The sequence below is a fragment of the Pocillopora damicornis genome, chromosome 3 (assembly GCF_964200805.1).
Source record: "Pocillopora damicornis chromosome 3, jaPocDami1.2, whole genome shotgun sequence".
Taxonomy (NCBI): Eukaryota; Metazoa; Cnidaria; class Anthozoa; order Scleractinia; family Pocilloporidae; genus Pocillopora; species Pocillopora damicornis.
This window is the reverse complement of record NC_142672.1, coordinates 4,356,133-4,383,596: the sequence shown is the minus strand read 5'-3', so window position 1 is coordinate 4,383,596 and position 27,464 is coordinate 4,356,133. Positions and strand designations below refer to the sequence as shown.

At 39.5% G+C, this 27,464-nt stretch overlaps 4 protein-coding genes across 6 annotated transcripts; all 4 read left to right on the top strand.

Moving 5' to 3' along the window:
* The first annotated feature begins 282 nt into the window (after positions 1-282).
* Positions 283-10,548, top strand: LOC113679492 (tartrate-resistant acid phosphatase type 5). Its single transcript, XM_027196455.2, has 7 exons — positions 283-599; positions 5,197-5,446; positions 6,639-6,711; positions 7,386-7,460; positions 7,546-7,693; positions 7,949-8,052; positions 9,741-10,548. The coding sequence occupies exons 1-7, from the start codon at positions 429-431 to the stop codon at positions 9,925-9,927; spliced, it is 1,008 nt and encodes a 335-aa protein (XP_027052256.2). The 5' UTR covers positions 283-428; the 3' UTR covers positions 9,928-10,548.
* A 2,142-nt stretch (positions 10,549-12,690) lies between these two features.
* Positions 12,691-15,224, top strand: LOC113679479 (histamine H2 receptor). The gene is made up of 2 exons (XM_027196439.2): positions 12,691-14,158; positions 14,825-15,224. The coding sequence occupies exons 1-2, from the start codon at positions 13,399-13,401 to the stop codon at positions 15,088-15,090; spliced, it is 1,026 nt and encodes a 341-aa protein (XP_027052240.2). The 5' UTR covers positions 12,691-13,398; the 3' UTR covers positions 15,091-15,224.
* A 1,616-nt stretch (positions 15,225-16,840) lies between these two features.
* LOC113679491 (collagen triple helix repeat-containing protein 1-like) lies at positions 16,841-20,409 on the top strand. Of its 3 annotated transcripts, none has more exons than XM_089201242.1 (3): positions 16,841-17,013; positions 18,697-19,158; positions 19,920-20,409. In XM_089201242.1, exons 2-3 carry the CDS (start codon positions 18,730-18,732, stop codon positions 20,277-20,279), a joined length of 789 nt encoding a protein of 262 aa, XP_089057368.1. In that variant the 5' UTR covers positions 16,841-17,013; positions 18,697-18,729; the 3' UTR covers positions 20,280-20,409. The 3 variants fall into 3 exon arrangements, with proteins under 3 accessions (XP_089057368.1, XP_027052255.2, XP_089057369.1); XM_027196454.2 differs by lacking the exon at positions 16,841-17,013 and adding an exon at positions 18,015-18,171; XM_089201243.1 differs by lacking the exon at positions 16,841-17,013 and adding an exon at positions 18,076-18,171 and having other exon boundaries at positions 18,437-19,158.
* A 4,332-nt stretch (positions 20,410-24,741) lies between these two features.
* LOC113679490 (collagen triple helix repeat-containing protein 1) lies at positions 24,742-27,286 on the top strand. The gene is made up of 3 exons (XM_027196453.2): positions 24,742-24,884; positions 25,533-25,985; positions 26,718-27,286. The coding sequence occupies exons 2-3, from the start codon at positions 25,566-25,568 to the stop codon at positions 27,075-27,077; spliced, it is 780 nt and encodes a 259-aa protein (XP_027052254.2). The 5' UTR covers positions 24,742-24,884; positions 25,533-25,565; the 3' UTR covers positions 27,078-27,286.
* The last annotated feature ends 178 nt before the right edge of the window (positions 27,287-27,464 follow it).

Sequence of the window (27,464 nt, the reverse complement as noted above, 5' to 3'; positions counted from 1 at the left end):
AGCCCTTTTTCTCTTGAAACCGCGGCTTTAGCGAGAACTAAATATGGAGATCATAAGAATTCAATTACTTTACACTAGCCGTCTTTTCGTCTTAAAATAACAATCTTTATACAATCAATATGAGAAAAGACTTCAGTTTTTAAGGATCAGTTCACGCTATTAGGCAAGATTTTACCTTTAAAAAGCAAAATTATAGTGTCAAGCGCATGCATGCTTTAACTATTTCAATTACACCAAGGTGTTGACTTAAGCCACTTAAGACACAGGTGCCATTGCGCGTGCGTAGATCATGAGTTAAAATTTACGTCATGAAAGGTCTTATTATGACAGCTTAATGAGACAAGTAAGATTCGAGAGTTCAATTATAACATGAAAAGCCACAGAGGTGGAATGTAGAACGATCGAAAACGACTCATGGCAGGAGATGAATGGAGGAGGTTAGAATCTTGTTCCTGTTTCTGTTCTCACAGATATGTTTCCATGTCGGCGCTACAGAATATCCAAGACTCACGTTCGCTGCGATTGGAGATTTCGGTGGAATTCCTCTACCGCCATATACCACATACATGCAAAAGAAGATAGCCAAAGTAATGGGCAAGGTGAGTGTTCAAGAGTCGCTTACCGACTTTAAAACGATTTGCTTATCAGAGTTCTGATCCGTTTTATATTTTGTGACCGGTTGCTTGTACTTCTCTATTCAATTTAACTGGTGTCTTGTGTTTCAAGGAGCCTGAGAAACAAAACTATTAGCGTCTCTGCGAAAGCCTATGTAATTGTTCGCGAGGCGCGCCGAGATAATCTAGCCGAAGTGAAAATAACCCAAGTCGAAACTAAGGCGCCTAAAGTTAATTTTTATTAATCGGATGACTTAGTCGGCCAAATCCTCCGGAAACCTTGAAGTGGTCAAGTTCAGGAGGGTGATAAATTATTGACGGGAATACCAACTGATCCTTAGGCAACTGACCTTAATTTCTAGCTGGTTCGTTAGCTGTCGATTTCAAACAACGCTTACATGGTAACCAATGTTTCACAAATTTATTTGGGTGAAACTGCTCCCACAGAGCTGAAACAAACAACAGAACCATTTGAATAGAATTAAAATCTAGTATTTATGGTCTAAAAATGTAAATTTTTACTTTTAGTAATGCTTGACACGGTATTTAAGGTTGTAGGAAATTTTTCATTGCAAATCTTTCTCATTTAGTCGAGACGAAAAAGCAGAGTTGACGGTATCCTGTTTGAATTTAAATAAAATTTCACGTTGGCAATTTTGTTTTAAAGATCATGGAAACTATGCAAGCCATAGCACATTCAGTACACGGCAACCAATGGTTCGGAATTTTTTAACAAGGAATATTTCTCGTAGAACCGAAACTAACAATTATGATATCCGTCTCGAATTGAGTAAAAAATGTCACAAATTTGGCTCGTAAAACACTTGAAGATAATTTCTGCCAGTTCTTATCGCCATCGAGATTTTTTCAGTAATTTATGAATTGTATCATATTAGCAGCTTGAATATTTTCTTCATGAGCTCTTGCTAAAAGAAAGCTTATTTCCGCTTGAACGTAAGGTAATAAAATTCTCATTTTCAATAAATGTTGATTACAGTTCGTATGAAGATCCGTGGAGGATTGATTTTTTTCGGTAGATCAGTGAATATTTGGATAGATGTCCTCGGAATAAACTTGCTTTTATAGAAAACTCGCTCTCAGTTTTCCCAAACACTCAAGTGAGCTGTCACCTGAAAACAAGTGTCAAGTTATTATCTTTGTCTTAAACGTTTGCATCTGGAATATTCCTCTGTATCATCTGTCCTGGGCGCCTACTAAGTCTTAAGTAAATAATACGTTATTTGACATGTAAGGACAGTTTAGCGAAGTAACTAGTTACTGAAATGCTCTATAAACGATTCAAAACGCTTTTGCTGAGCACAATGCATTTAATCTAAATCAGCTTTAATGAATCCCGCATTTACAAGTGCCTTGATTCAGCTGTTGTTTAGTTTGCAAAAAGTGCTTTTTCAGCTGTGCTGTTTGAATTCAAAATTTCACTTAGGACTTTCAGTGCTAAATCAGTGAGAATGAGACTTTTCTTTGACATGGGTGTCAGAGGATAATTTAATGACCATTTGGTCGCGAGATAAGACTCGCGCCAAACTGGAGCCGTTGCGATTAAGCACTCATTTTAAAGGACACGTGATTGAAACTCAACACCAAAGGAACTGATAATTTTCGGCAAGGTGAAACCTTAAATCCATTTCTTCCTTTTGAACACAAGATGCCTCTCCTGGATTAAAAGAGAAATTTTTCAATCTCACTCAAATTTGAGCCAAAGAAATCAGAGTGTTTTAAACAGTTCACTCCTAATAACTCAAACCCAAGTTATCTCCATCTTCGCAATAACAGCCAAAATCGATTTCCTAAGGGTTTCTTTCACAGACTTAGCGTGTTTTTACCTTCGGTAACTTGAACGTTATTGAACTATAACTTAACGCGGACTCAAAATAATTTTTGTTTCTCCTGGGATCATTTTCTGTACAATTTTACCATCGATAACCCGAACTAGAGTTAGACAATTTGTGACAAGTTCTTACACGGAGCATCCAAGTCCAAAATCAAGAAAATTGAATTGATTTAGTAGCATTCGTACATTCTTTTTTTTTTCTTATTATACATCACTCAAAACGGCTATTTTTTACCGGGTTTTACCGATTTGAGACTCTATTTTTCAAACTAAGACCCTCAAGAACTAAATTTTGATTAAACGTTCGCTGTATTACTAGAAATAAAGGAAACACCATTTTTGCTAATTTCCTCTTATTTGTTCTCAACTCAAAATAGCTCGTATTCTGATTGATTCAAACCTTTTTTAGTTTCCTCTGAAGGTTCGAGTTATCGGCAGCCACTGAACAGTATTCGAGTGGGTAGGAAATTTATGCGACGCAAAGCTAAATGAAGTAACTTATGTTAAAAAAACAATCTTTTTTGGTGGTTCCTGTTGAATGATAGATTTCATCTTCCGATATGATTACACCGGTTATCGGTTTATGTATGCCATTGTATCGTACTTAAGTAGTGAAAATCCTCAAAGATAATCAGCACACAATTATAAGTAACACACCTTAGTCACTTATCGAGGGGACTGACTGAATAAATCGGAAAAGATGTTTTAACTCATGTTGAAGAATTCTCAAAATCCACGCTTAAACTAGAATCTAATCAGCTTCATATGGTGAGCGCCCAATAATCCGATTTGCAAGAGAAAAAAAAAAGGAAGGGAGATTCACGCATAGAGGGCAAACCTCACGTAACATTGCGAGACATGAAAATGGGATTAATAGCCCCCCCCTCTAGAAGAAGAAACCAACATCGTGCGAGTGACGTCACGCATGGCTAAAGCTAGACAAATTTTTCATCACAGCTTAGTAGTAGATTTAAAAGATTGATTAATCTGATTTGCGGAAAGGTGACGCTATCTATGATTTATGAATGAAATATTCTTAAGATTCTCACCCAGCCGATAAGGGTTATCGAGTATGAAACATATTGCAATCTGAACTATGCAAGTGACCTCGCACTGAACGGCATTCAGGCGCCTGTAATTCTGTTTGAATTAAAACTGAACCAGCAATTAATTCCGACACTGTGAGGCTTAAACTGCGCAACGCAGGGTTAGAAGCGATATTCCCTAAATGTTACTTAACCCATTCACTCCCACAAGTGACCAAGACAGAATTTCTCCTTACAATATCAATACAGTATCAAGCAGGCAGGTGATGAGAATAGAGAAGAATGTCAACCAAGGGATTATTAGTTGATCCAATACCAATTCTCTGAACTAACATCATACGAATTGTATAGCAGATAGTAAGGAGAATTACTAATCAGATCTTGGTAGTGAAAGAGTTAATGTTGTTGAATGTTTGTCCCAACCCCCCCCCCCCCCCCCTTCCTTCGATACGATGAAAGTGAAATTAATCTTCGGACAACGTTTTAGAATTGTCAGAGAAGAAAGAAACCTTAAAAAAAGTCATCGTAATAATAAAAAAACTGCTTGTAAGTGCTTTTTCCCTGAGCTTTTAAGACAAATGAAAGGTAAGAAACTTAAAAGCCTTCAGTCAACACGAAAAAAAGCTTAAGCTTTATTCACAGACATTGCACTGTTCCTCGAGCTTCGCTATCAGAAACTTTGCGGAACGTGTAATCTCTGCGGACAAAAATGCGAGCACATTTTAGCACTTAATGGGTGTCTTGTTATTTGTGAAAGAATCTCTTTATTTTCTAACTGCTGGGTTAATATAAGGATAAATGGAGAAGTAAACGAGTTTGAAAGTCTGTAATAAAACGACTTGTTCAAGCTTCTTATGATCTCTTCTGAGTTCCTTTTTCAAAACCGCTGGAGATTTTATAAAATGCAGAAAAAGAACTTGGCGTCTTTGACGCACTGAAGGCTTCATTCTCTACGCAGCCTCTTATAAAGCCGTTCTGGGAATAGTTCATTTCATAGGCAATTTGAAACTTCAGCTTAAGTGTTCGAATTAGTTATTTTTACTTTGCATTTGAAATTTTGCAGTTTTATCACAGGTAACCCATGCTCGCGCAAAGAGCCTTCGTAAATATGCAAATATGTTTACGTTGCGCAATGGGCGAAATATGAGGATAAAAAGCTGAACTAGTTTTGAACGAAGACAAACGTACCTCACTTAAGTGGTTGACCCTTGCATCATGTGAGTTATCTGAGCTAATTTAGGGCCGTCTAGCTCAGTTTAAGTTCATCTGCTTTGTCTTCTATATAACCCTTCATAGAGAGCAAAGAAGATAAACCAAAAACAAGTTAAACGGCCCTAAATCAGCCCGTAAAAGAGTAATAATCGAAACTAGGATAGAAGGCTTTTAAACCAAACTTTCCGCAAACGCCAACAACAAAATTAACTTTTTAATTTGAAGCTTTCTTTTCCTCTCCGTAGCCGTTGAACAAATTCAACAGATAATATCTTCTGATCACGAAAAATATAAGAATTTTCACCATACTTCACATTCGTTTTAAAAACAGACAGCAGGAATTTGATTCTTTCTGTGTGCAGTTCCCATTAGCGTGAACCCAAGTTGCTCAATACTGACTCGCCATTTTAAAATTGCCAGACAGCTCAACAAAGATTGTTGAATGATGTTTGTTTTTCCTCATTATTTCTAGTACGCAGACTTAAAAGAAGTAAAATTTGTGCTTGGCTTAGGCGACAATTTCTATTATGAAGGTGTGAAGTCAGTGGAAGATCCCCGATTTTTTTCAACCTTTGAGCACGTGTATACGAACCCCGCTCTTAAATCAGCCACGTGGTATATGATCGCTGGAAACCATGACCACGCCTCTAATGTGTCTGCACAGATAGCCTATACTAAGGTGTCCCACCGCTGGCACTTTCCGGATTTCTTTTACTCTAGAGGTAAGGTTCTCACTTTCAGGCTGTTTCTGATCAAGCGCTTTGTAATTCTTAACCTGTTGTAAAACTGAAATGCAATCTTTTGTCCCGGGTTGGCATTTTAGACACAACAACTCCAGAAACATACATTCCTCTGTAGATTTGCCACGTTTTTTTTTATCATTAATTTTTTTCTTGTCTGGGTATTTGAACTATTTCTATCGAAGGGGCTCTTCACGCAACATTCTGATTGAAAGAGAGCGGTGAAGAAATTTTATAATTTGTCCAAAATGTTAATTTCTCACTCTTAAGTTAAGGTGAAGAATATCGATAATTTCCTGTGAACTATTCTAAAAGCAGGCTTATTGACAGAAATATTGTAGAGCTAGGCCGAAGAATTCCCACAGAAGAAAACCACCTCACTTATGCAGAAAAAAAAAAACAGAAAGGAAGAAATGACTCCTAGAAGGACCCAAAACATTATTATGCCACTTGGCGGGGAAGATAAGAGTTTCTTTATCAATGTAGTGAATGTCTAAGCACGGCCGAACGGCACTGAGTCTGCGAGCAGACCTTCATAATAATAAGCGCTACACGACGCGTGTTTCCCCTGCCGTGTGAGGATTTGAGACGAGTCGGGTAGAGGTTTGCAGGGGTCTGGCACTAATATAAGTGACAGAACATCTTACATGCCTGCCGCTGGCTTGCGTTGCTCAAGGGTTCATACTTGAGGGATCCACCTTTAGCCATAAAAATTGACAAATTTTAACCGTTTGTCGAATAAAAAGTTCAAGAAATGAATCGCTAGCAGTAAAATGGCCAAAATCTTAACCAGTAACCATAAAATCCTACCCAAAAACTTTTCCGCAGGTAAAGAGATGCTCGCAACGATGCGCTAGCACGCCAATCAAACGGTGTCTTTTGGAAATTTTTTGTCATGATACAATCTAAGTTCTCCCTTTTCTTTACTTTCCATGCGGTGATTGTTTTTGTTTGCTAAATACAAAAATGAGCTCATTGCCCTGTGCTTCAAAGATTGTACGAAACACAACTGAATTCAAAGATTTGCTTCAAAATACTATTTTTTTTTATTTAATCTGCACTGTCTCCTATTTCTTCCTCTCTTTCCTGTTCTTCTTTTTCTAAAGTTTTACTCTGTAACATCATCAAACCGTTAGATGTGTTACATAGCATATGATCTTTGTGTTCTTTTCAGTAATGCAGATCCCTGGATCAACAAAAACTGTTCAAATTGTAATGTTGGATACAACTCTGCTCTGCTGTAAAAAGTAAGTCTTTTCACATTCCACCTGTAGTGTATTTGTCCTTTCAAACTTCAATTTTCTATACATAATATACCCACCGGTCCTGTTGACCGAGCATTAGGGAAAAAGATATAGAGGCACAGAAGCCTGTTCCTTTTTTTTTTTTGGGAGGGGCCTTTTAGGCTTGGTCTAAAAAAAGAAACTTGCACCATAGAATTGCAAAATAATCGCGATTTTCTTGCTCAGAAGGTGATTTGCGATCCCATCGTCGGAAATACAGGACACGATTGTTCTTGTTACCGAAGAGATACGAAATTCTTAAAATTGGTTTGAATCTTTTTTGGGATAACGGCGGGTAACTAAGAACAATCCAGGTTTCTCTTTGTCCGAACTTGTCGCGTTACAAACTGTTAACAAAATTTAACGTAACGACAAACATGGGTTCAACAGGATTATCAAGCAAGTGTAAAAATAAAGCTACAAGATATTAAATAACCTTTTACAAGATTGAATTTTAAATTTACTGGCGTCTTCCGGATGCCAAGAAAGCGTCCGCAATTAGATGAATTTCGTAATTTTCTAGATACACAATTTCTCTCAAAACAGTAGTAAAAATTACAAACGAATCTCCATGCAATTTACAGCCATCAGATACCTTGTTGGCTGCTTTCTTTTAACTTTATTTCTCTCTTATTTAGTCAAAAAAAGTTGAAGAATCTGCCGAGTCAAAAAGATCAGTTAGAATGGATCGAACGAACGCTTAGAGACTCAAGGTGAGTGAAACCATTGTTATGTTAAAGAGATTTATGTGAAAGGTGAGATGAAATCCTCTTACCATGCCATTTAATTATACTTCAGAGCGGATTATCTGATAGTAGCTGGCCATCATCCAGTCTTGTCAGCTGGTATCCATGGCAGCACTCTGTATTTGGTATCTAAACTTAAACCACTGCTGGAGGAGAACGACGTCACAGTTTATCTCAGCGGTCATGATCACAATCTACAAGTAAGTGAGAGCTAATTCTAATCTTGCGCAGAAGCGATTCGCCCTCAGATTATTCTTATTGTACAGTCTCTATCAACAAAATTGTTCTTGGCGTAAATTTCTCGAATGTTCTTTCAACCTTTATGTCTGCTACGATTACAGAAGGGACACTTCCGTTAAATTCTCCTAGTCCCGAGGATCTGTACTGTATGGCGATTTACTGTACTTACGAGAACGCGAAGAATAACATTCAAAATTTTTTTGGTTTACCCTCAGCATCTCAAGGAAGAGCACTCTAACGTGCACTACTTTGTGACAGGAAATGGAAATTTCTTCAATGCATTGGAAGAACACAAGTGGAAAGTAAAATCGTCACTGAAGTAAGTACTACGTATCGAATCAGTTGATCTGAGACAATCTAAGACTTCATTTTCTTCCTGGTTAGATCTGTTTGTTCCATTTGCTCGTATGAATTACAATCTGTACAGCTGCAAGTGTGTCTATCTCACTGCATAGTGTCAGTCTGTCTGTTTGTCTGTAAGGATCTTCACTTTGTTTGTCTCAGTGTTATCTGACTTAGGTCTGATGGTCGGTTTTCTCATCTATCTGCTGTTCTCACTTTTTCTACTTTTGTCTGTCTGTTGGTCTTTCAATGTGTTTGTCTTACTGTTGACTTCTCTCTCTTTGTCTGCCTGCCCCAGTTGTTACCCTTGTTTGTCCCCCATGTTTTTCTCGACAGTCGTCTACCTGCATAGATAGAGATTTGTCTGACGAATAGCTAATTGCTGCAATTCTCGTCCTTTATCCCTGTCTGACTGTTTGCGTGTCTGTCTGTTTGTTACGGTCATCCATTTTGAAATTCCTTTACTGCCAGAGGGAACAAACAAACAAAGAATATGATCAATGGGATAAGAAGCCATGCACTGAAGTGTGGTCGAGTAAGAACGCTTAAAGAAAAATCATAAGAAATGGAAGTGTAAAAGATGGTTAAATTTATTTGACTTAAGTATAGGAAAAAGGAAAAAAATTTGTTTTCCACCAAAGAACGAGACATTTCGACTCAGCAGTTGGATCTTTCTCCAGTGGGTAACAGGAAACTCATCAGAGATCGAGGACTTATACTAAAGTCATGGGTAACAAGCATCTTTCATGTTGCTGAGATGTTATACATGTATCATTTATGACTAATGTACTTCCGGTTTTAATTGAATTTCAAAGTTCCATTGTTTCTTGAGCCTTGTAATTAGTAGTGCCTCTCGATCGAGTTTCCTGTCTAGTCTGAAGGTCTCTAAGCTCTAAATTGACAATGATGAGGTCAAAAATAGTTGAATTTGCAATGAGTAATTTAATTAAAAGTGGGTTTAGTTCAGTCAGGTCACTGAGAAGTTTAGCCTTCTTTGGAATTAACTACTTCAAAACGATCTCAGATATAAACACGATTTACAGATGAGAAAACCAGCTTAATTTTGAACAAAAATTCTTAACCATGGACTTTCACCCCTAGCCTGGTAATAAACATTGTTTGAATGACGTGGCAATGCAGGTTTTAGAGTTTTAGTTCTGCGATCTCTTTCCATGGGCCTAAACGCGATTTACGGGTGAGAAAACCAGCTTAATTTTCAGCAAAAAATTCCTAACCATAGCCTTTCACCCCTAGCCTGGTAATAAACATTGTTTGAATGACGTGGCAATGCAGGTTTTAGAGTTTTAGTTCTGCGATCTCTTTCCATGGGCCTAAACGCGATTTACGGGTGAGAAAACCAGCTTAATTTTCAGCAAAAAATTCCTAACCATAGCCTTTCACCCCTAGCCTGGTAATAAACAACATTTTTAAATGGCGTGACAATGCAAGTCTTAGAGTTTTAGTTTCTGCGATCTCTCTTCACGAGCCCTTGTTGCCTTGACCAGCTATCGGCGTTTTTCTTCAAGACCAGGGTCTAGAAACGAGGCTGAAGTTATTTCTTGTGCGCCAAGGTGGAATTGACGGCTGCCTGCCTACGTTAACATAGAGATTAGTTTATGTGTTTTTTATGTATTTTGTTGTTAATCTAAGTGTGACATTTTTCAGGTATTTTAATGGACAAACTGGAGCATTTACTTTACTCGAAGCTACTCCTGATTTTCTTATAATCTCGCAAATAGACGATAGAGGACGACAGGTGTATCAAGCGAAGTTATTACCGAGGACTTCTTCTCAACCACAGAGCGATGCTGAAAATACGATTCTTGACGAGTTCTTCACTTCACAAACTTGAATCAGATAGAGTTGTCTGGTTGTAAAATCCCACTCGATTAGCTGAAAGTAGTCTCAAATTTGTATGTAAATACGTTTTCATCATGATAGAGGGCATTTCAACTGAGCATTTTAAAACCAAAGCAGTCACAGCAACCACTGAGATGTGACAGTGATATTACAAGGAACCAATCAGAACTCAAATAAGATACTTTTAAACGTCCTGAAGCGCGGGAAAACGACAGTAACCAAGTTCCCTCGATGTAACATTTGCATCTGATTGGTTGAGGAGGTGATACAGCTTGATTAGAAAAATCACAGAGGAAAACAAAGCCAATTTAATCTTAGTTTTCCTTAGAAACTTCATTGGGAGCTGCTCATGAGACATAAGATAACAATAAATTACCAAAGCCTTGAGGCGCTTATTTCAGGGAAAAAAATTGTATTTTAGATAAGAGGAGGGGATTGGGTATCGGGGTCAGTGTTAGCAGTAGTCTGGCTATCTCGTACTCAGATCCTAACATGTAACTGCAACCACTTTGCCATGAAAGTTCTGGGTACGAGACCAGTTGTTTAGGGCTGTTAGAGTATTTTTAAATTTAATATTAATAGATCTTATTGAAATTACGTTTATGGATGGTTCTTCGATTTTGCCTTACTTGTAATTTTGTCATCCTTCTCCTGTTTACGCCGAAAGATAGAGGCGGTGCGGAGCTCGCTAAAGGCAAATTTACTATATTTGCATCCCTTGCTCTTAGGAGACATATTAAGTTGGCATACATGATAGTATGTCACGCGGGCGCAGGCCCAGGTTTCTTACTAAGAACTTACGGCACCAAGAGATAATCATAGACTCCTGACGGCGCATAATGAATGTCATTGACCAACAAAGTTTGCTTATGTAACTTGACTTGTGTTATTTAGCTTTTATTTCAATTTTTAAAGTTACCTCGGAACCTGTTTTTTAAACGGATGAGGAAACATTCGCACAACAGTTCGCGGTCTAAAATTGATGAATTTTCTTGGTTACTTTACAAGCAAGCCTCGGCGATATAAACTAGACCCAGTTTTCTTTCTAACGCCGTATTATTTAGAACGCTGACCACTAGAAACTGGCTCGCACTTTAAGACACATGTTCAATTTTCCCCCACGTTAAACACGAAACGCTCATTGTTTGAACGAATGAGAAAAAGTTGCAAAGGAAATTGCGAGCTTTATTCCAAGGTCATGCTTGTCATTCTCTGTGAATACAGACTAAAACTCTGTGAGGCTGCACGTAAGAAGCAGCTAAGCAAACACCCAACGTGTACCTCAAAAATTCTCGTGGAGTTACATTCCGCAGATTACGATCTTTGGTGTTTTTCTTTAGCGTTTTTCTTTTAGTTTTTCTCTTTGTTCAGTGTGTTATTTTGTGATTCGAAAATTTTTTCAAGGAACTACTTTACGCAATTTTCTGTTCGAGCAGCAGAATGTGAACAGTCAAAGAAACGTAGTGACAACTTTCATGACTTGTTAAGTTTCAGCACATGTTTTTTTATAATACTTCGAAGCCAATACACAATATATCTTGTTGCTCTAAGAAGCGAACAGCAACAACATAAATAAAGCGAAAACATGCCCTAACCCTCCCTAGTCTTCTTAGATTTTTATTGGACTGAAAATGGTAAATTATTTAAACTTATCTGTTTTTTTCCGCGGAAGATTAATTTTGCAGATCAAGGAAAATCTTTAAAATCGAAAAATTATCAAGCTACTACTGAATTTACGAAACCAGTTGGAAAACTGAGTTGAATCCACGGAACTAGTAAACCAACAATAAAATTTTGAGAAAGCCGGCCTAATGGTTGCAGAGAAAGTTTCCCAATGTATTTAGATAAGTCCATTGTCTCATAGCGCTAAAACCGTGCAACAATGAGCTTAGCTCTACCAGCACACGTTTATCGAGAAAATCTTTGTACGTAGTCTGACGAAGATCCCTTTAAAAATAGCACGTTCACTGCAAGTTTATTTCCTCGTTTTTGTGCGAATTGTTTTCATGTCGGTTGAATAGCCGCAATTAAATTTTCTTTTCTATTTTAGGAAAACAACACTTTCCTGCGTTTTGGACGCAAACATATAAACAGTATCAGGACAGATTATCAAAACTGACCCGCAGGCAACTGTCTAAATGCTTACGTTAACATGATTTGACGCTATGGATGACAACCATGAATAAGATGAGAAAATTAGGGGTCTTGATTTTGGCAAACTTAATTGCCTTGAAATGTTTGTGCTAACATCATTATCGACAGGTGCACATGGTGACAATAACGACACTTATTTTTCAATAACTTCTCCAAACTAAGATAAGGTTTTATCTAAACTGCTCAACCGGTACTTATCACATAACGGGTCAAAAAGGGAGATGTGCCTACGGAGATATTAAAAGCGACGAACTCAATCCATGTTAAACGTCGCATATCTTACGTCGAATAAAACTGTCAAAAATAAATTGTTCACCATTACTGAATTAATCTTTGGCACGGCGTGCTGTTTGCCAGGGTTGTAAAAAGAAAATAAAAAATAAAACTGAAGTAGCGAATATCGTCGGAAACATCTGCACCAGAGTCATTCTAAGATCTGCTTAAGACTTCATGTCTATGTGTATTACGATTAAGGCGGGGAGGAACATTCTTAACCCGTGGGAAATTTTTCGTGAAACTCGCTTTGTTTCGTTAAACGCAAAACGTGTTTCCCAAGAACCGTATGTACTCTAAATAATGCGCGAACCAGTTCACCGATCGTCAACACACTTTAATTCAACCTTTACTCCAACGCTGTTAAAATTTGCTGGGTAGAACATTGATCTTTAGATATTTATCAAAGCTCGAATTTTATTCGAATTTTTAATGAGCTAAAAAAACTTTCAAAATGACTGATATCATAGGAAAAGGAATAGATCTGAACAACTGCATGCTCTTATCAAATTTTTCTCTATCCTATTTGTGAACAATATCACATTTATATGCATGATATTGATGATTTATACACAGGCGCCTTAATTCAAGATAAAGTTCACTATCCCACGCTGAATTTTTATCCTAACTTTATCAAATAAATTATTTTTTTTGATAAATCTTTGAATAACCGTTGGCACCTGCATTTGATGCGTCATACATTACCTAGTTTATGGTTGAAGTAAATAGAAATTAATTTCTTAAGTGTGCTGAAAACTTAACGCTATAAGAATCGCCGGAACAGGGGAATTTCCTTCCAAATTTTGAGTCAATACATATTTATATAAATTCTGCCAGCGTTTATTGTTAGGATCTCGTCCACTTAAAGATTATTTGAGTATGGCAGCTTTTTGTTCAATTAGGAGGAAATGAACTTAAGCTGCTCAAAAGGTCTTTTACTCTTTATGTTGCTCCAAAACATCAGGATGTAATTTGAGCGAACGAGAGTCACTCGAACACTTTAATGAATTACATCGTTGGAAGACGCTTTTGAAACATGTCTGCTTCTACCTTCACTTCTCTCGATTCCAGTCCTACTTTTGCGACAACCCTTCCGAGCGCCATGTCGGCAGTGGTACAAACAACCATTTTGAGCGCAACATTAGTGGTAAACTTTCTTGGCAACATCTGTGTCTGCCTGGCTGTTTATCATGTGCGATCTCTCCGTCAAAAACCGAATAGTTCTGTCCTTGTTAGTTTAGCAGTGTCCGACTTCTCTCTGTTATCATTCCTTGTGTTTCGTTTGATATGGCTGTACGAACATGAAGCCGCGTGTAAAGTGAGTGAGTACTTTTTGGGGCTGTTAACCATACTGTTGTATGTCAGTATTACTCACATCTGTCTCCTCAGCTGCGATCGCTACGCGGCGATATTGTATCCCTTGAGGTACTCAGCCATCGTCACCAAAAAGCGCGTCAGCCGTGCGTTGTTTGCAGCTTGGTTTGCCCCGGTGTTATCTATTACAGTCACAAATTGGACTCATGGCAATTCCAATCGTTCTGATTACTGGAGAAGCATTATTGGCTGTTCGCAGAATTTTGATAAGCCTTCCTTGGAGCATACTTGTCATATTATCATATTCAATATTACCTTCTTCGTTGGTATCCCTTTTGTAGTGATTTTATTCGTGTACGGTCGTCTGGCTAAGATCTCGTGGTCTCAGAACAACAGAGTCGAACCCGGTGAAAACCTGAATCTCGAAGCAGCTGAAATGAAGAGGAAAAAGAAAAAAGAAATGAAGTGGATGCGAACCATAGGTAAGATGCTTGAAGCGCTTTATAATCTGCGTAAGTTGTGGCTTGTTGATCTGAGGGACGGCGTCTAAATAACACATTCAAGCAAAATTGTTTTCAGCATTAGATTCAAGTATAACAGTTATTAGTACCACACATATAGACCTCGCGCCAAAAGTACACACTGTTTCAGGTTTCCGGTCAAGAAAACACTTCATTTAAGACGCTTAATAGTGAACTTACATTTCTCGTTTAAGGCTAAAGACCTCGGAAACCATGCTCTGCGCTAGGTCCGCTATGGGAGTGAAACGTGCAAGAGGGATGGCTTGAAAAAAAATAACGCTTGTTCATTTTTTCGGTTAAAGTGGCGCGAAAATGCCCCGTGTCGAGGAGGAAGCGCTAATGCTAAAGCGACCATCGGTGAAGATACACCACTAAACAAACGCCTTTCTCCTCGCACGTGTCTCTTTTCACGTGCACCCGCCTTGCCGTCACCTCATGAGCCCAAGTTTTGCGTGATGCCTGTTTCATGTCTGGGAGGTTGAAGAATCTAACAACATATTAGGTCCGGGCTCAGCTTCGTCACTCACAGAGGGGGGCCGTTTTTCTGCTCACCCATTAGTGTCCCCCGACTTCGAGGGATATGAAAAATACAATAACGCCGTTTGATTTGTTTCATTTTTTTTTCAGCGATGGTAGTTGGTGCGTTTACATTCTGCTATCTACCGGGATTCATTTGTTTGTTAATCACAGCAACAATTGGTCTCAGTCGAGTTCCCAACGAAGTTAAGTCGGCCGTTGTTGTGATGGTTGTCATCAGCAGCGCTCTGAACCCGATTATCTACATGATCAGATCCAACGAATTTCAACGTGGTTTCAAGAGAATTTTCCAATTTCCCTCGCTCACACGCAATACTACTCTCAACACAATCTCCATTCCCATTGGTGGGAACTGACGAGATTTGTCAACGCTTGTGGTACACGATGACCCGCCATCTTTCCTAGGTTTTCCACGAAATCACGCAACTTTTACCAAGACTCGAAGACCAGTATTATCGTAGTTAACTGTGTCTTTCTCTTTTGGGAGACGCAGTATGACTAACGGTCAATCGTGCTGAACTCTGGGTCTTGAGGCTGGGGGTTCGTGCCCAGGCCGGGTCGTTTTGCTTCGTTCTTGATAAGAAACTTTACTCCTTCAGTGCATCTCTCCCACCTTTCTTTGCCCAGGCTCACCCGGGGGGGGGGGGGGGGGTAAATACAAGCGGAGGATTTTCCTGCAATCGTATAAAATACTATTGAGTAGGATTAGATATACTCATTGTAGCTAAATGTGGGAGACCCCCGCTCGCCTTAAGGTCAGCCTATTGCGCTGGATTCTGGGTCGAGAATCTGGAATATGACTATGACTACTATGAATTCCGTTTCCTGTAACTGATCACCCTGCGGGTTTATACATCGAGACCTGGCCGGGTCAATGTGTTGTGTTCTGGGGCGAAACACCTGACTCTAACAGCGTCTCTCTCCGCCCAGGAGTATGAATGGGTACCGGCAAAGTGTCAGGGGAGCCTGATGAAACCTCGTGGCATCCAAACCAGGGGGGAGTAGCAATAGTAATACTTCTAGTCGTTTAATGCTATGGAAACTTGGACGAGCTCCGGCTGGAAAGATCACTTGGCTCGTGTATAGACTTTTATTGTAACTAACTGCTACACAAACCTTCATTGAGACTCAGGATTAGTCTATCATTGTACCTTCATGGGATCTCCGAAAACGAGAGCGCACCATGATCCCTTAAACATTTTTTGATCAACTGGATTGAGGAATATTGATAAAGAAGTCCGCCAACTGAAGTAACTCAGTATAAGTTTGAACTGTAATGTTCACTTTTCCTGAGAAGGGATTGAAAAATAAATATTGACTGAACTTGCCAAGAGAGAGCCTTGTGAAACATGCACAGTGGTTGTTAGCCACCTCATTACGACTGGTTTTGTTCTATCATATTCAACAGCTGCGGTATGGACGGTAACTTGTCTGATTAAAAGGAACTGCAAAGTTAATTTAAGTAATAAAGAGGGTTAGTTTCTAACAAAATTGTGGTGCTCCGTCGGTAGGGGGTGATACAAGATAATTTAGTTTTATCCACCGAGTTGCTAATGTAAATTGGCCACCGTAAAGGGTTTATAAAGCTGATGTTTCGAGCGTTAGTTCTTCGTCAGAGAGAAATAAAAATTTAAAGTAAGATTTCTGCATAATTGAGTTGGTTAATTTGGAAGCGTAACCAATAGGTTCCATATAAACAAGAGACAAACTGATCAGATACCAGGCTGGTCTAATGGTCGTAAAACATCTTTTCACTATGCTTTGGAAAGATAACAGTGTTGAGAATAGTGACTGAGTCTCATTGGAGGTGGCCAAAAGGAAGATCTCAGGGAATTGATATAAAATCGCACGTCGAAGACCCCTTGCTTTTCACATCCAGTCTCCTAAATGTTTGTGAGGTGATTGCTAAAGTTATAAATATTTCGAGATAAATTAGTAAAAGACCCTTGGAATACCACCCCTCTCCCCGTTAATCGCTCCTCTCCCATCCCGCACTCATAACTATTTCATTCTTCTCGAATACGATGAACTAAGGCGTGGCCTGGCAACAGTCCACAGATCACGGAAACTTTCTGGTTGAAGACTCGTGCATGTAATACTGTGTAAGGAGAGGGTTCTGACCTGTTGGCTGTGATTCAACATGGCGGAACGGGTTCGAAACCAAAGAAAAGCGAATTATCAAGACTATGAATTCCGTTTCCTGTAACTGATCACCCTGCGGGTTTATACATCAGAAGCAGTCACGAACTTATCCACACCGCTAAACGTAGGAATAAGTGGTGAGTGAAATAAAAAATATGGTAAAACAAATGACGCTATTTATCGTGGCAAAATGTTGTAATGCGCTCTTTTTCATGAAAGAACATCTAATCTTGTAGACAAAGCCGAACGTTTGCTTTTAATATGATCCTAAGGTTAAACACAGTTATAAAAATTCAAAACATGTCCTGAAGTAATTGGGTAATTTTCCTGTTGGACCACTGTTCTAAGTTAGTTTCGTCTTCGTTCCACATATGCATAAATAAATCAGTTAAGTAAAAATAACTTTTTTAACCTTCTCTAAGAGGTTGTTAAGATATTGTTGAAAACCTTAGCCTTGACGTTGGTGTAAAAATAGTTCTTATATAAAAAATGGTTAAATTAGTATTATTGTTAAGAAGCATTTAGTTATTTTATCAGTTAGTCAGTTCAGTATGATTTTTCATTATGATTATGATTTTTCGTTTATATTTAGGAAGTATTTGATGCATGAATTCGAATTCCAAAGTTGTTTAGGTTTGAGCTGTCGTGATGAGTTTCCGAATTGTGACCGCCTTTTCTAACTTCCTCAAGTGGACATGCTTAGTTTGTTTACTGACCTCGCTTTAGACCTACTCGAAAGTTCTTGTTTTGACTAATTATAACTCAGTCAGAAGTTGGCTCAGGCGATCGGAAGCATTATGACCCTTGAAGTACTTTGTTGTTCAGATCAAAAGTCTCGTAAAGTTGTTCGGTCTAGTGTTCTGACAAAAAAATGTTTGATTTCCCTAGGTCAGCCACCTGATATGCCCACCCATTCATATTTTTCTTTATTCTTGCCACTTGTCTACTTGATACTGATTATATTGATATTGCAAGGAGAAATTCTGACTTGGTCACTCGTTGGAGTTGTGGGGATTAATAGGATTTGGAGGGCACAACTTGATTGTGCGAATTTCCTATTATAAATTTCTAAATTTATACTGACAGAAACCTTTTCCACTGTTAATCAAATCTAATTTGATAATCTAATTTACTCCGGATTCTAATTAAATTCATGTAATTATACCTTATACAAAAAGCAAGTCCAGCGGGGACAAATCAATCAGTATTTTCAAACATCAGAGAGTTACACTTTGCTTCTATCCTAAAACAAGGCGTCTTGTAACTTAAACGCAACCCACTCCACTTTAGGTCGGGTAAGTGTTGCAGTTATTGCAGAAAACAAACTTACTAGACTACGAGCAGGCCCTCATCATTAGCGCCTCGGCAGGAGAGAGTTTGCTCGAAAATAGGATTCCTTGTTGCAAGGGGGTTTCAATGGGGTGATGGCTTCTACGACCAACGGTTAAAACTTTCCTCCGTAAACACCAGAAGCATTTTTGCAATTCACTTTGGTTAGGACTAAAGGTTAAAATTTCTCAATTATTATGCCTAACGGCTAATATTTCTGGCTGTTTTTAGGGCTAACGGTTAACCCCATTGAAACCCTCTGGACAGCGCGAGCCGGCGAGAGGTGTGCACTGATGATGCCAGAACCCAAGCGAACCTCTCCTCGACTACGACGACTCGTCTCGAAGGGAAAAAAGCGTTCTAAGGCGTATGAATATGGTGTCAAAAATGAGTGATTTCTTCGCCGTTGCCGTTATGTCACGCACCTTAAGTGTTGCGTAACATCTCAAGGAACGGATACGCGATGATGTGTTCACTCTATTTTCCTACAGATCAATCAAGATTTAACAGATTTGCTTTCCACAATGAATGCCTCGCCAATTTTGACGTTATTGGTACTCATTTTACCGCTGATCACATCGTGTCTAGCAGTGACTGATAATAATAATGATGGTAAAGATAGCGACAGAGCTTGTGGTCACAGTCATTGGATGCATTGCTCTTGCGCGCCTTGTATCCCAGGTATTCCTGGAAGCCCTGGGCCCGCGGGGCCCGCGGGTGTAGCGGGATCGCCCGGCCCTCGAGGACAAGCAGGGGACAAAGGAGAGGCAGGGACACTAGGAACTCCAGGGTCTACGGGCCACGAGGGTCCACAAGGAATTAAAGGTGACGCCGGCGACAAAGGAAGCCAAGGAGCCCCTGGCCCTCAAGGCCTACCAGGGACATTGGGAAGTAATTGGAAACAGTGCGTTTTCAAAAATCTGAACGACGATAGGGACATTGGATTAGTCAAGGTAAACAATTGCATTCGTGTCTTCCTCTGATGGGTAGAAAATATTTTCCCGTCATTTTTAGGCTGTTGAGAAACTGAAACTAATAGGCATAGAAAAGTATTGTCTCATTATAAGGCGCACTGCGATTAATCAATTTAGAGGACAGCGCCACAGTCAAAATTTGTGTTTGTTGCCAAAACACCTCGCCATTTATCACCAATTCGTGTCATTTTTCATAGGAAAATAAAGGTTTAATCAAGCGTTTGCTATATATTGTATGTCCTGAAAATGTGTTGACGACTGGACATCGATTAGAAAAGGATTCGTTTTGCTCTCGACATGCGTTAATCATCCCATTTAAAGGCGTTCCGCGTAAGGAACCCTGTCCAAACCAGTCAGACACACAGAAGAGATATGAAAGATACTCAACAAACTTTATCTTACCTTTCCTTAGCATAAACAATCTAACCTTGGATTTTTTGATTATCAATATAAATCAAAGAGGAAAACCGCTGTTCGTAATTTACAGTAACGACCTCAAACTCGCTAAGTGTAATACGTACTTGGAGAACCTGATGTTAGAAAGTATTGCAATCGTCGCTAGCTTTCAGAAAGCCGATTTTTAACGCATTGAAGGCGCATCCTAATCAGTCAATTTAAGTTCGCGTCTTTTTTCGTTATCTTTTTTAATATTCTGTTAATAAGTACTTAAAAACTGGTCCAGCTTCCTTGTACCAAGTATATTCTTGAGTGAAGCAATTTATTGTTGATGATTTTTTTAGGAATGTGTTTTCAACAAATTTTCTCCCAACACTGGCCTCCGTGTTTACTGGAATGGCGCTCTCAGTATCTACAACTGCCACGCTTGCTGCAAGCGGTGGTATTTCACCTTCAACGACGTAGAGTGCTCGGCCCCCGCTGCCATTGATGGCTTAGTGTACATGGTACATGGGAATGGAAACAAGAAGAATTTACACCGAGTGCGACAAATCGAAGGTGTATGTGAGAAAGTCCCCCCGGGAATCGTGCGCGTGGGATTCTGGGTCGGCAATTGCCAGAGTGTCAAAAGTGCTGACGCGTACACGGGCTGGAACTCAGTATCCCGGATTTACGTGGAAGAAGTGCCACCTCCACAGGACTAAAACCTGTTAAAACTACGTCAAGTCTGCCAAACTTAGAAAAACTACACGTAAAGCTCTTAAAAAAGCAAAATCAAAATAGTGAGGGTTAATGAGAGGCTAATATCATGAGTAGGAATAAATAAAATAGAAATCTAATAAGCAAGGGCTCAAACTGAGTAAAAGCAGATGCAAATGGTAAACTCCGTAAACTCCTTGTAAAATCTATTTCCACACACGTTGCTTTTGACAAAGCTGATCCCAGCCGTATACAAAACGCCTAGAGCCATAGCATCCTTGTAATGGCTTAACTAACGAACGAACTGTCTTCCATGTACAACATCGGACCCTTAAGACGTCTGATTCTTTGTAAGGAACTCAATTTTCTATCTTCCTCCATCGTTATTTATTCGTGATGAAAAAGGTGACAGATCACCGTGGGGATAAATCTGCGCGCAGTGTGGACAAAAATCCAGGGCGGGTATTACAGCTTGTCAGCGAAAGCAATAGCGTTCTTTTTCAATTTCTTCCTGAACCTTCTTTTCCTGCCGAAAGTGGCTTGATAACCATCACTGTTTCGGGACTGGTCACAAGCTCTTGTAGCGAGAGCTAGATCTTGGTCATGTTCGGTGACAAGATTTATCACTGCAACAGAAACAAAAGAATCTGTACCAATTTGAATACAGCATGGTGGAGTGGGTGCAGTTAATATTCTGTAGAATACTTAAGATGATCCTTAAGGGATACATTGTGACACAATCCTGAAAATACCACAGTCACGCCAACACAACTTTGGCACAATCGTATGTAGCACTGCGTACTGAAATTTGATTAATGGCAGTACACTCTTGGGCTGTCCCAACTGTTACAGTTAGTCAACGCGCGGCCCAGCCTGGGTTCCCATACGACCCATATGGGATGACACAGCGGCAAAATGAGTGCGCGTACTCCGCTATTAGAACTGTATGAGCGTTCATGGCAACCATTATTCTTCGTCTGTAAACAAAGCTGACGCGGGTTTTTACGCCGAGACAACAAACTTTTTCTCCATGAGGTTTACCTACTGAGGAGACAACGATAAGAAGCGCTCAAGCGATAAAAAATGCTTCAGACTTCGTGGTCAAAATACGGATGCTCTACTTCTTAAATTCACAACTGTTATAGCGACAATTTTTTTGGTTGAGTGACATATGTGACGGATGAGGTTCGACAGAAACCTTCCTGAAAACGGCAACCTTACCTGCATGTTTTAGTTTGAGCTTATCTTCGCAAGTGACAAAAAAAATTTGGGAATTTGAAAAAATGCCGCCGTATTGCTGCAATAGTGTTGCTACAGAAATATCGTCGTTCCCATTCCTTTGCGCTCGTAAAATTTCTTGCTCGTTATTAGCATGCACACTAGTTTAGCCGCTGTGACGTACGGGATGTTTAAGTTTCTAACAAGCGCAAAATGGTCTCTTCAAAAAGTGCCGCGAAACCACCGATTTGGAACGTCTCTTTCAGATTTTTATTTTTCACTCAATTTCAGCAGGAGCCATTACTTATTAAGTAATGGGCTCCTGGTTTCAGGACTTAAAGTTTCGTGTTACCGGTTCCTAATTGTGTAAACGCTGGAACATCTGTTTTGTTCTGTTAAATGTTACGATTCAATACATGCTTTCATTTAGACTTTGCATGGTTAGTCACCGTACCAATTTTGTAAAGAGTTCAAGCTTGAACTTCTTGTCAAAGCCCTGTCAAGCGAAATTAAGGGTCGCTTTTAGACAAAATGATATTTTGTCCGCATGGATTTAAAAAAACTCATATCCTACCTTTACCCGATGTACCCGCCCTAGCCAAATAGTTATAGTTTGATCATTCAGAATGACATGTTTCTAAAGCACTTAGTCACTCTCTCCTTGCTCTGCAGTGCCATTGAGAAAGTTATAAGCTTCCTCTGCTGCTTTTGTCGTGTTAACAAACACCAACACCCGTAAATTTTTCAAACGAACTGGCTCAAGACAGGCTTCTCCTTGCCGTTCTTGAGTTTCACCATCAATTTTAATTTCATTTTCAAGATCCAATCTCTCAGCACCCTTTCAAATGAATTCGATTTGTCTTCCTTTTTTTTACTGCTAGAATCATTTGTGCTATGATCAACATTTACTTTCTGCATGGAAGTTATGTTTCCATTCTTTGCTCTTCCAATATTGCTAAGTGGATACCTGATCGACCCCGCTAGCGAATTCAGGTAACGCAACAACTCAGGCAATTTAAGAGCATCGTCTACCTTAACGTAACATATATCTACTGTTGGCCTTGTGTGATGGGCCAAATCTGTGGAGACAAATTCAGACAAAAAACAAAAACAAAACCAAAACAGTCCCGGATTACTTTCAATACTCAGTTGAAAAGTACTCGATATCGTGGTGAACTCTGAGTTATTCCGCCGCATAAAATGTCTTTTCACTATGCTTTGAATGGTGACTGAATCCCATTGGAGGTGGCCAAAAGGAAAATCACGGTGAATTGATATCAAATCGCATGTCGAAGAGCCCTACCTTTTCACATCCAGTCTCCTAAATGTTTGTGAGGTGATTGCTAAAGTTATAAATATTTCGAGATAAATTAATTGAAAGACCCTTCGAATACCACCCCTCTCCCCGTTAATCGCTCCTCTCCCATTCCCCACTCATAAGTATTTCATTCTTCTTGAATACGATGAACTAAGGCGTGACCTGGCAGCAGTCCGCAGATCACAGAAACTTTCTGGTTGAAGACTCGTGCATGTGACATTGAGTAAGGAGAGGGTTCTAACGGGCTGTGATTCAACATGGCAGAACGGGTTCGAAACCAAAGAAAAACGAATTATTAAGAAAATGACTTCTGTTTCCCGTAACTGATCACCCCCGCGGGTTTTTAAATCAAAAGAAGTCACGAACTTATCCACACCGCTAAACGTAGGAATAAGTGGTAAGTAAATAAAAAATATGGTAAAACAGATAGCGCTATTTATCGTGGGAATATGTTGTAATGCGCTCTTTTTCATGAAAGAACATCTAATCTTGTGAACGAAGCCGAACGTTCGCAACACGGACGTGACCGGGAAACCTTACTAAGTAGTTTATTACGTGTAGATTAAGGTCGATAATTAACTGTTTTGTTCCTCTGTGCATCATCGTTTATGTAAAAAAAATTCAAAACATGTCCTGAAGTAATTGGGTAATTTTCCTGTTGGACCACAGTGGTACATTAGTTCTGGCCGTTTACGTTCAACATGTGTATAAATAATGATCAATAAAGTAAAAATAACGTTTTTACCCGTCTCTAAGAAGTTGTTAAGATATTGTTGAAAACCTTAGCCTTGACGTTGGTATAAAAATGGTTCGTCCTCAAGTGGACGTGCTTGGTTTGTTTGCTAACCTTGCTTTGGACCCACACGAAAGTTCTTGTTTTGACTCAATTGATCGGAAGCATTATGACTAAGTACTTAATAGTTCAAATCGAAAGTCTCGTGAAATTGTTTGGTTTAGCGTTCTAACAACAAATAATGGATCTCCCAATGTCAGCCAGCTAGCATGCCCACCCATATCAGTCAGTAGTGAATGTAGTGGTCAGAATCCCGCAGTTAAAGAAAAATTATCAAATGATAATCAGAGTGTGAGAGCCTAAGGGATTAACCAGAGTTACACAGAATAAAATAAACTTGGATGTAAGTGGAATTGTGTACTGGAGAAGCGAGTAATTGAAGAAAGCAGAAAAAGACGGTTCGAGAGTCCTGGTGCCTTTCGCTGGGCTTGGTGCGCTCGATAGCTAGTTCCCCCGACATTAAGTCAGTCGTAACATTATCTGTGGTCTTACGATGTAAAAAACCATAGTGGATCGCGACTTTCTACTGAGCGGAAGGACTTTTCTATTGTAATCACCTTTCTTTAAGTTGAAATTTACATCCTCTCAGGTTACGAATACTTTCACAGAAGTATTAATTGGCAATTTCGGGGCTCAAATTTTGGCTAAACTGGAGAGAAAGGCTGTGTTTTTTTAACCACTCATTAACTTTTTTTTAAAGCTGTTTTGATATCTTTCTCATTCCTGACAGCATTGGGACACTTTCCTAACTGATTTAAACCATTTCACTCCCAAGATCTCATTAGTGATTCTCCTTACGGTCTGCTATAACATTTTTATGATGTAAGTTTGGAGAATTTGGTATTGGATCTACAAATAATCTCCTAATACATATTTTTCTTTATTCTTGCCACTTGTCTTCTCGATGTTATATTGATATTGTAAGGAAAAATTCTGACTTGGTCACTAGTGGGAGTTGTAGGGATTAATTTGATTTGAAGGACAGAACGTGATTGGGAATTTCTCATTACAAATTTCGAAATACATTTTGACAGAAATCTTTTCCACTGTTAACCAAATCTATTTTGATGATCTACTTCACATCGGAACTGTATCAAAGGATTTCCCATACGTCACACGTTCAGGTTTCATTCTAACTAATTTCCGGTGATTGTACTTGAAAAGCAAGTCCAGTAAGGAAAAATCAGTCAGTATTTTCAAACATCTTAGCACTACAGTTTGCCTCTTTCTTAAAACAAGGCGTCTTCTGACTTGAACGCAACTCCTTCCACGTCAGGTCGGGTGAGTATTATAGTTATGTCAAAGAACAACTTACTAGACAACGAGCAGGCTCTCGTCAATAGCGCTCGGCACCAGAATGTTTGTTCGAAAATATGATGCCTTGCGCAAGAGGGTTTCAATGGGGTGATGGCTTCTACGACCAACGGTTAAAATTTTGGCCATTTTACGGCTAACGGTTCATATCTTTCCACAGTGTTCACCAGAAACATTTTCGCAATTCACTTTGGTTAGGACTAACGGTTAAATTTTGGCCATTTTACGGCTAACGGTTGATATCTTTACACTGAGTTCACCAGAAAAATTTTTGCATTTAACTTTTGGTGGGGCTAACGGTTAAAATTTTTTAATTATTACGCTTAACTGCTAATATTTTCGGCCGTTTTTAGGGCTAAAGGTTAACCCTGTTGAGACCCTCTGGGCAACGCGAGCCGGTGAGAGGTCTGTGAGAGATCTAGCATTGATAATGCCAGAACCCAAGCAAACCTCTCCTCGACTACGGCGACTCGTCACGGGGGAAGAAAAGCGTTCCAAGGCGTTCGAATATGATGTCAAAAATGGGTGATTTCTTGGCAGTTGTAGATATGTCACGCCCCTTAAGCGTTGCGTGACATCTCAATGCAATGATGTGTTCACTCCATTTTCCTACAGATCAATCGGGATTTAACAGATTTACTTTCCACAATGAATGCCTCGCCGATTTGGACTTTATTGGTACTCATTTTACCGCTGATCACATCGTGTCTAGCAGTGACTGATGATAACAGTAATGGTAAAAATAGTAACGGAGCTTGTGGTCACAGTCATTGCATGCATTGTTCTTGCGCGCCTGGTATCCCAGGCATTCCCGGGAGTCCTGGACCGGCAGGGCCCGCGGGTATAGCGGGATCGCCTGGCCCTCGAGGACAAACAGGGGACAAAGGAGAGGCAGGGACACCAGGAACTCCAGGGTCTACGGGCCGAGAGGGTCCACAAGGTGCTGCCGGCGATAAAGGAAGCCAAGGAGCCCCAGGCCCTCAGGGACCACCAGGAACATTGGGAAGTAACTGGAAACAGTGCGTTTTCAAAAATCTGAACGATGATAGGGACTCTGGATTGGTCAAGGTAAATGATTGCATTCGCATCTTTATTTGATGGGCAGACAATACTTTCCCGTCAGTTCAAGCTGTTGAGAAACTGAAACTAATAAGCTTAAAAATATATTATCATCCCCTCATTATAACGCGCACTGCGATTGGTCAATTCAGAGGGACGCGCCATGATCAAAATTTGTGTTTGTTGCCAAAATACCTCGCCATTTATCGCTAGTTCGTGTCATTTTCATGGGAAACTAAAAGCTTAAACAACTGTTTGCTAAAAATTGTATGTCCTGAAAATGTGCTGACCACCGAACATCGACTAGAAAAGGATTCGTTTTGCTCTCCACGTGCGATATTAATTTGAAGGCGTTCCGCGTAATTAAGGAACCCTTTCCAAACAAGTCAGACACAAAGAAGAGATATGAAAGATACTCAACATACCTTATATTTCCTTTCCTTACCTTAAATGATCTAACCTTTTATTTTTTTATTAGTAATTTACAATAACGACTTCGAACTCGCTAAGTGTAATACGTACTTGGAGAACCTGATGTAAGAAAATACTGCAATCATCGCTAGCTTTCAAAAAGCGGATTTTTAACGCATTGAAGGCGCATCCTAACCAGTCAATTTAAGTTCGCGTCTTTTTTCGTTATCTTTTTTTATATTCTGTTAATAAGTACTTAAAAACTGGTCCAGCTTCCTTGTACCAAGTATATTCTTGAGTGAAGCAATTTATTTTTGATGATTTTTTTAGGAATGTGTTTTCAACAAATTGTCTCCCAACACTGGCCTCCGTGTTTACTGGAATGGTGCTCTCCGTATCTACAACTGCCACGCTTGCTGCAGGCGGTGGTACTTCACCTTCAACGACGTGGAATGCTCGGCCCCCGCTGCCATTGAGGGTTTAGTGTACATGGTACATGGGGATGGAGGCAAGAAGAATTTACACCGAGTGCGACAAATCGAAGGTGTATGTGAGAAAGTCCCCCCTGGAAACGTGCGCGTGGGATTCTGGGTCGGTAATTGCCAGAGTGTCAAAAGTGGTGACGCGTACACGGGCTGGAACTCAGTATCCCGGATTTACGTGGAAGAAGTGCCACCCCCACAGGATTAAATCTTGTCAAAATAGGTCAAGTCTACAAAACTTAAAAAATCTATACGTAGAGCTTTTGAAAAAGCAAAATCATAATAGTGAGGGTTGATAAGAAGCTAATTTCATGAGTTGGAATAAATAATATAGAAATCTAATTAGCATGGGCTCAAACTGAGTAAAAGCAGATGCAAATGGTAAACTCCGAAATTAAAAGCATCGACGGAAAATCTATCATTTTGTAAAATCTGTTTCCACACACGTTACTTTTGACAAAGCTGATCCCGGCCGTATGCAAAACGCTTAGAGCCATAGTATCCTTTTCATGGCTTACCTCACGAAAGAGCTGACTTCTATGTACAACATTGGGCCCTAAAGACGTCTGATTCTTTGTAAGGAACTCAAATTTTT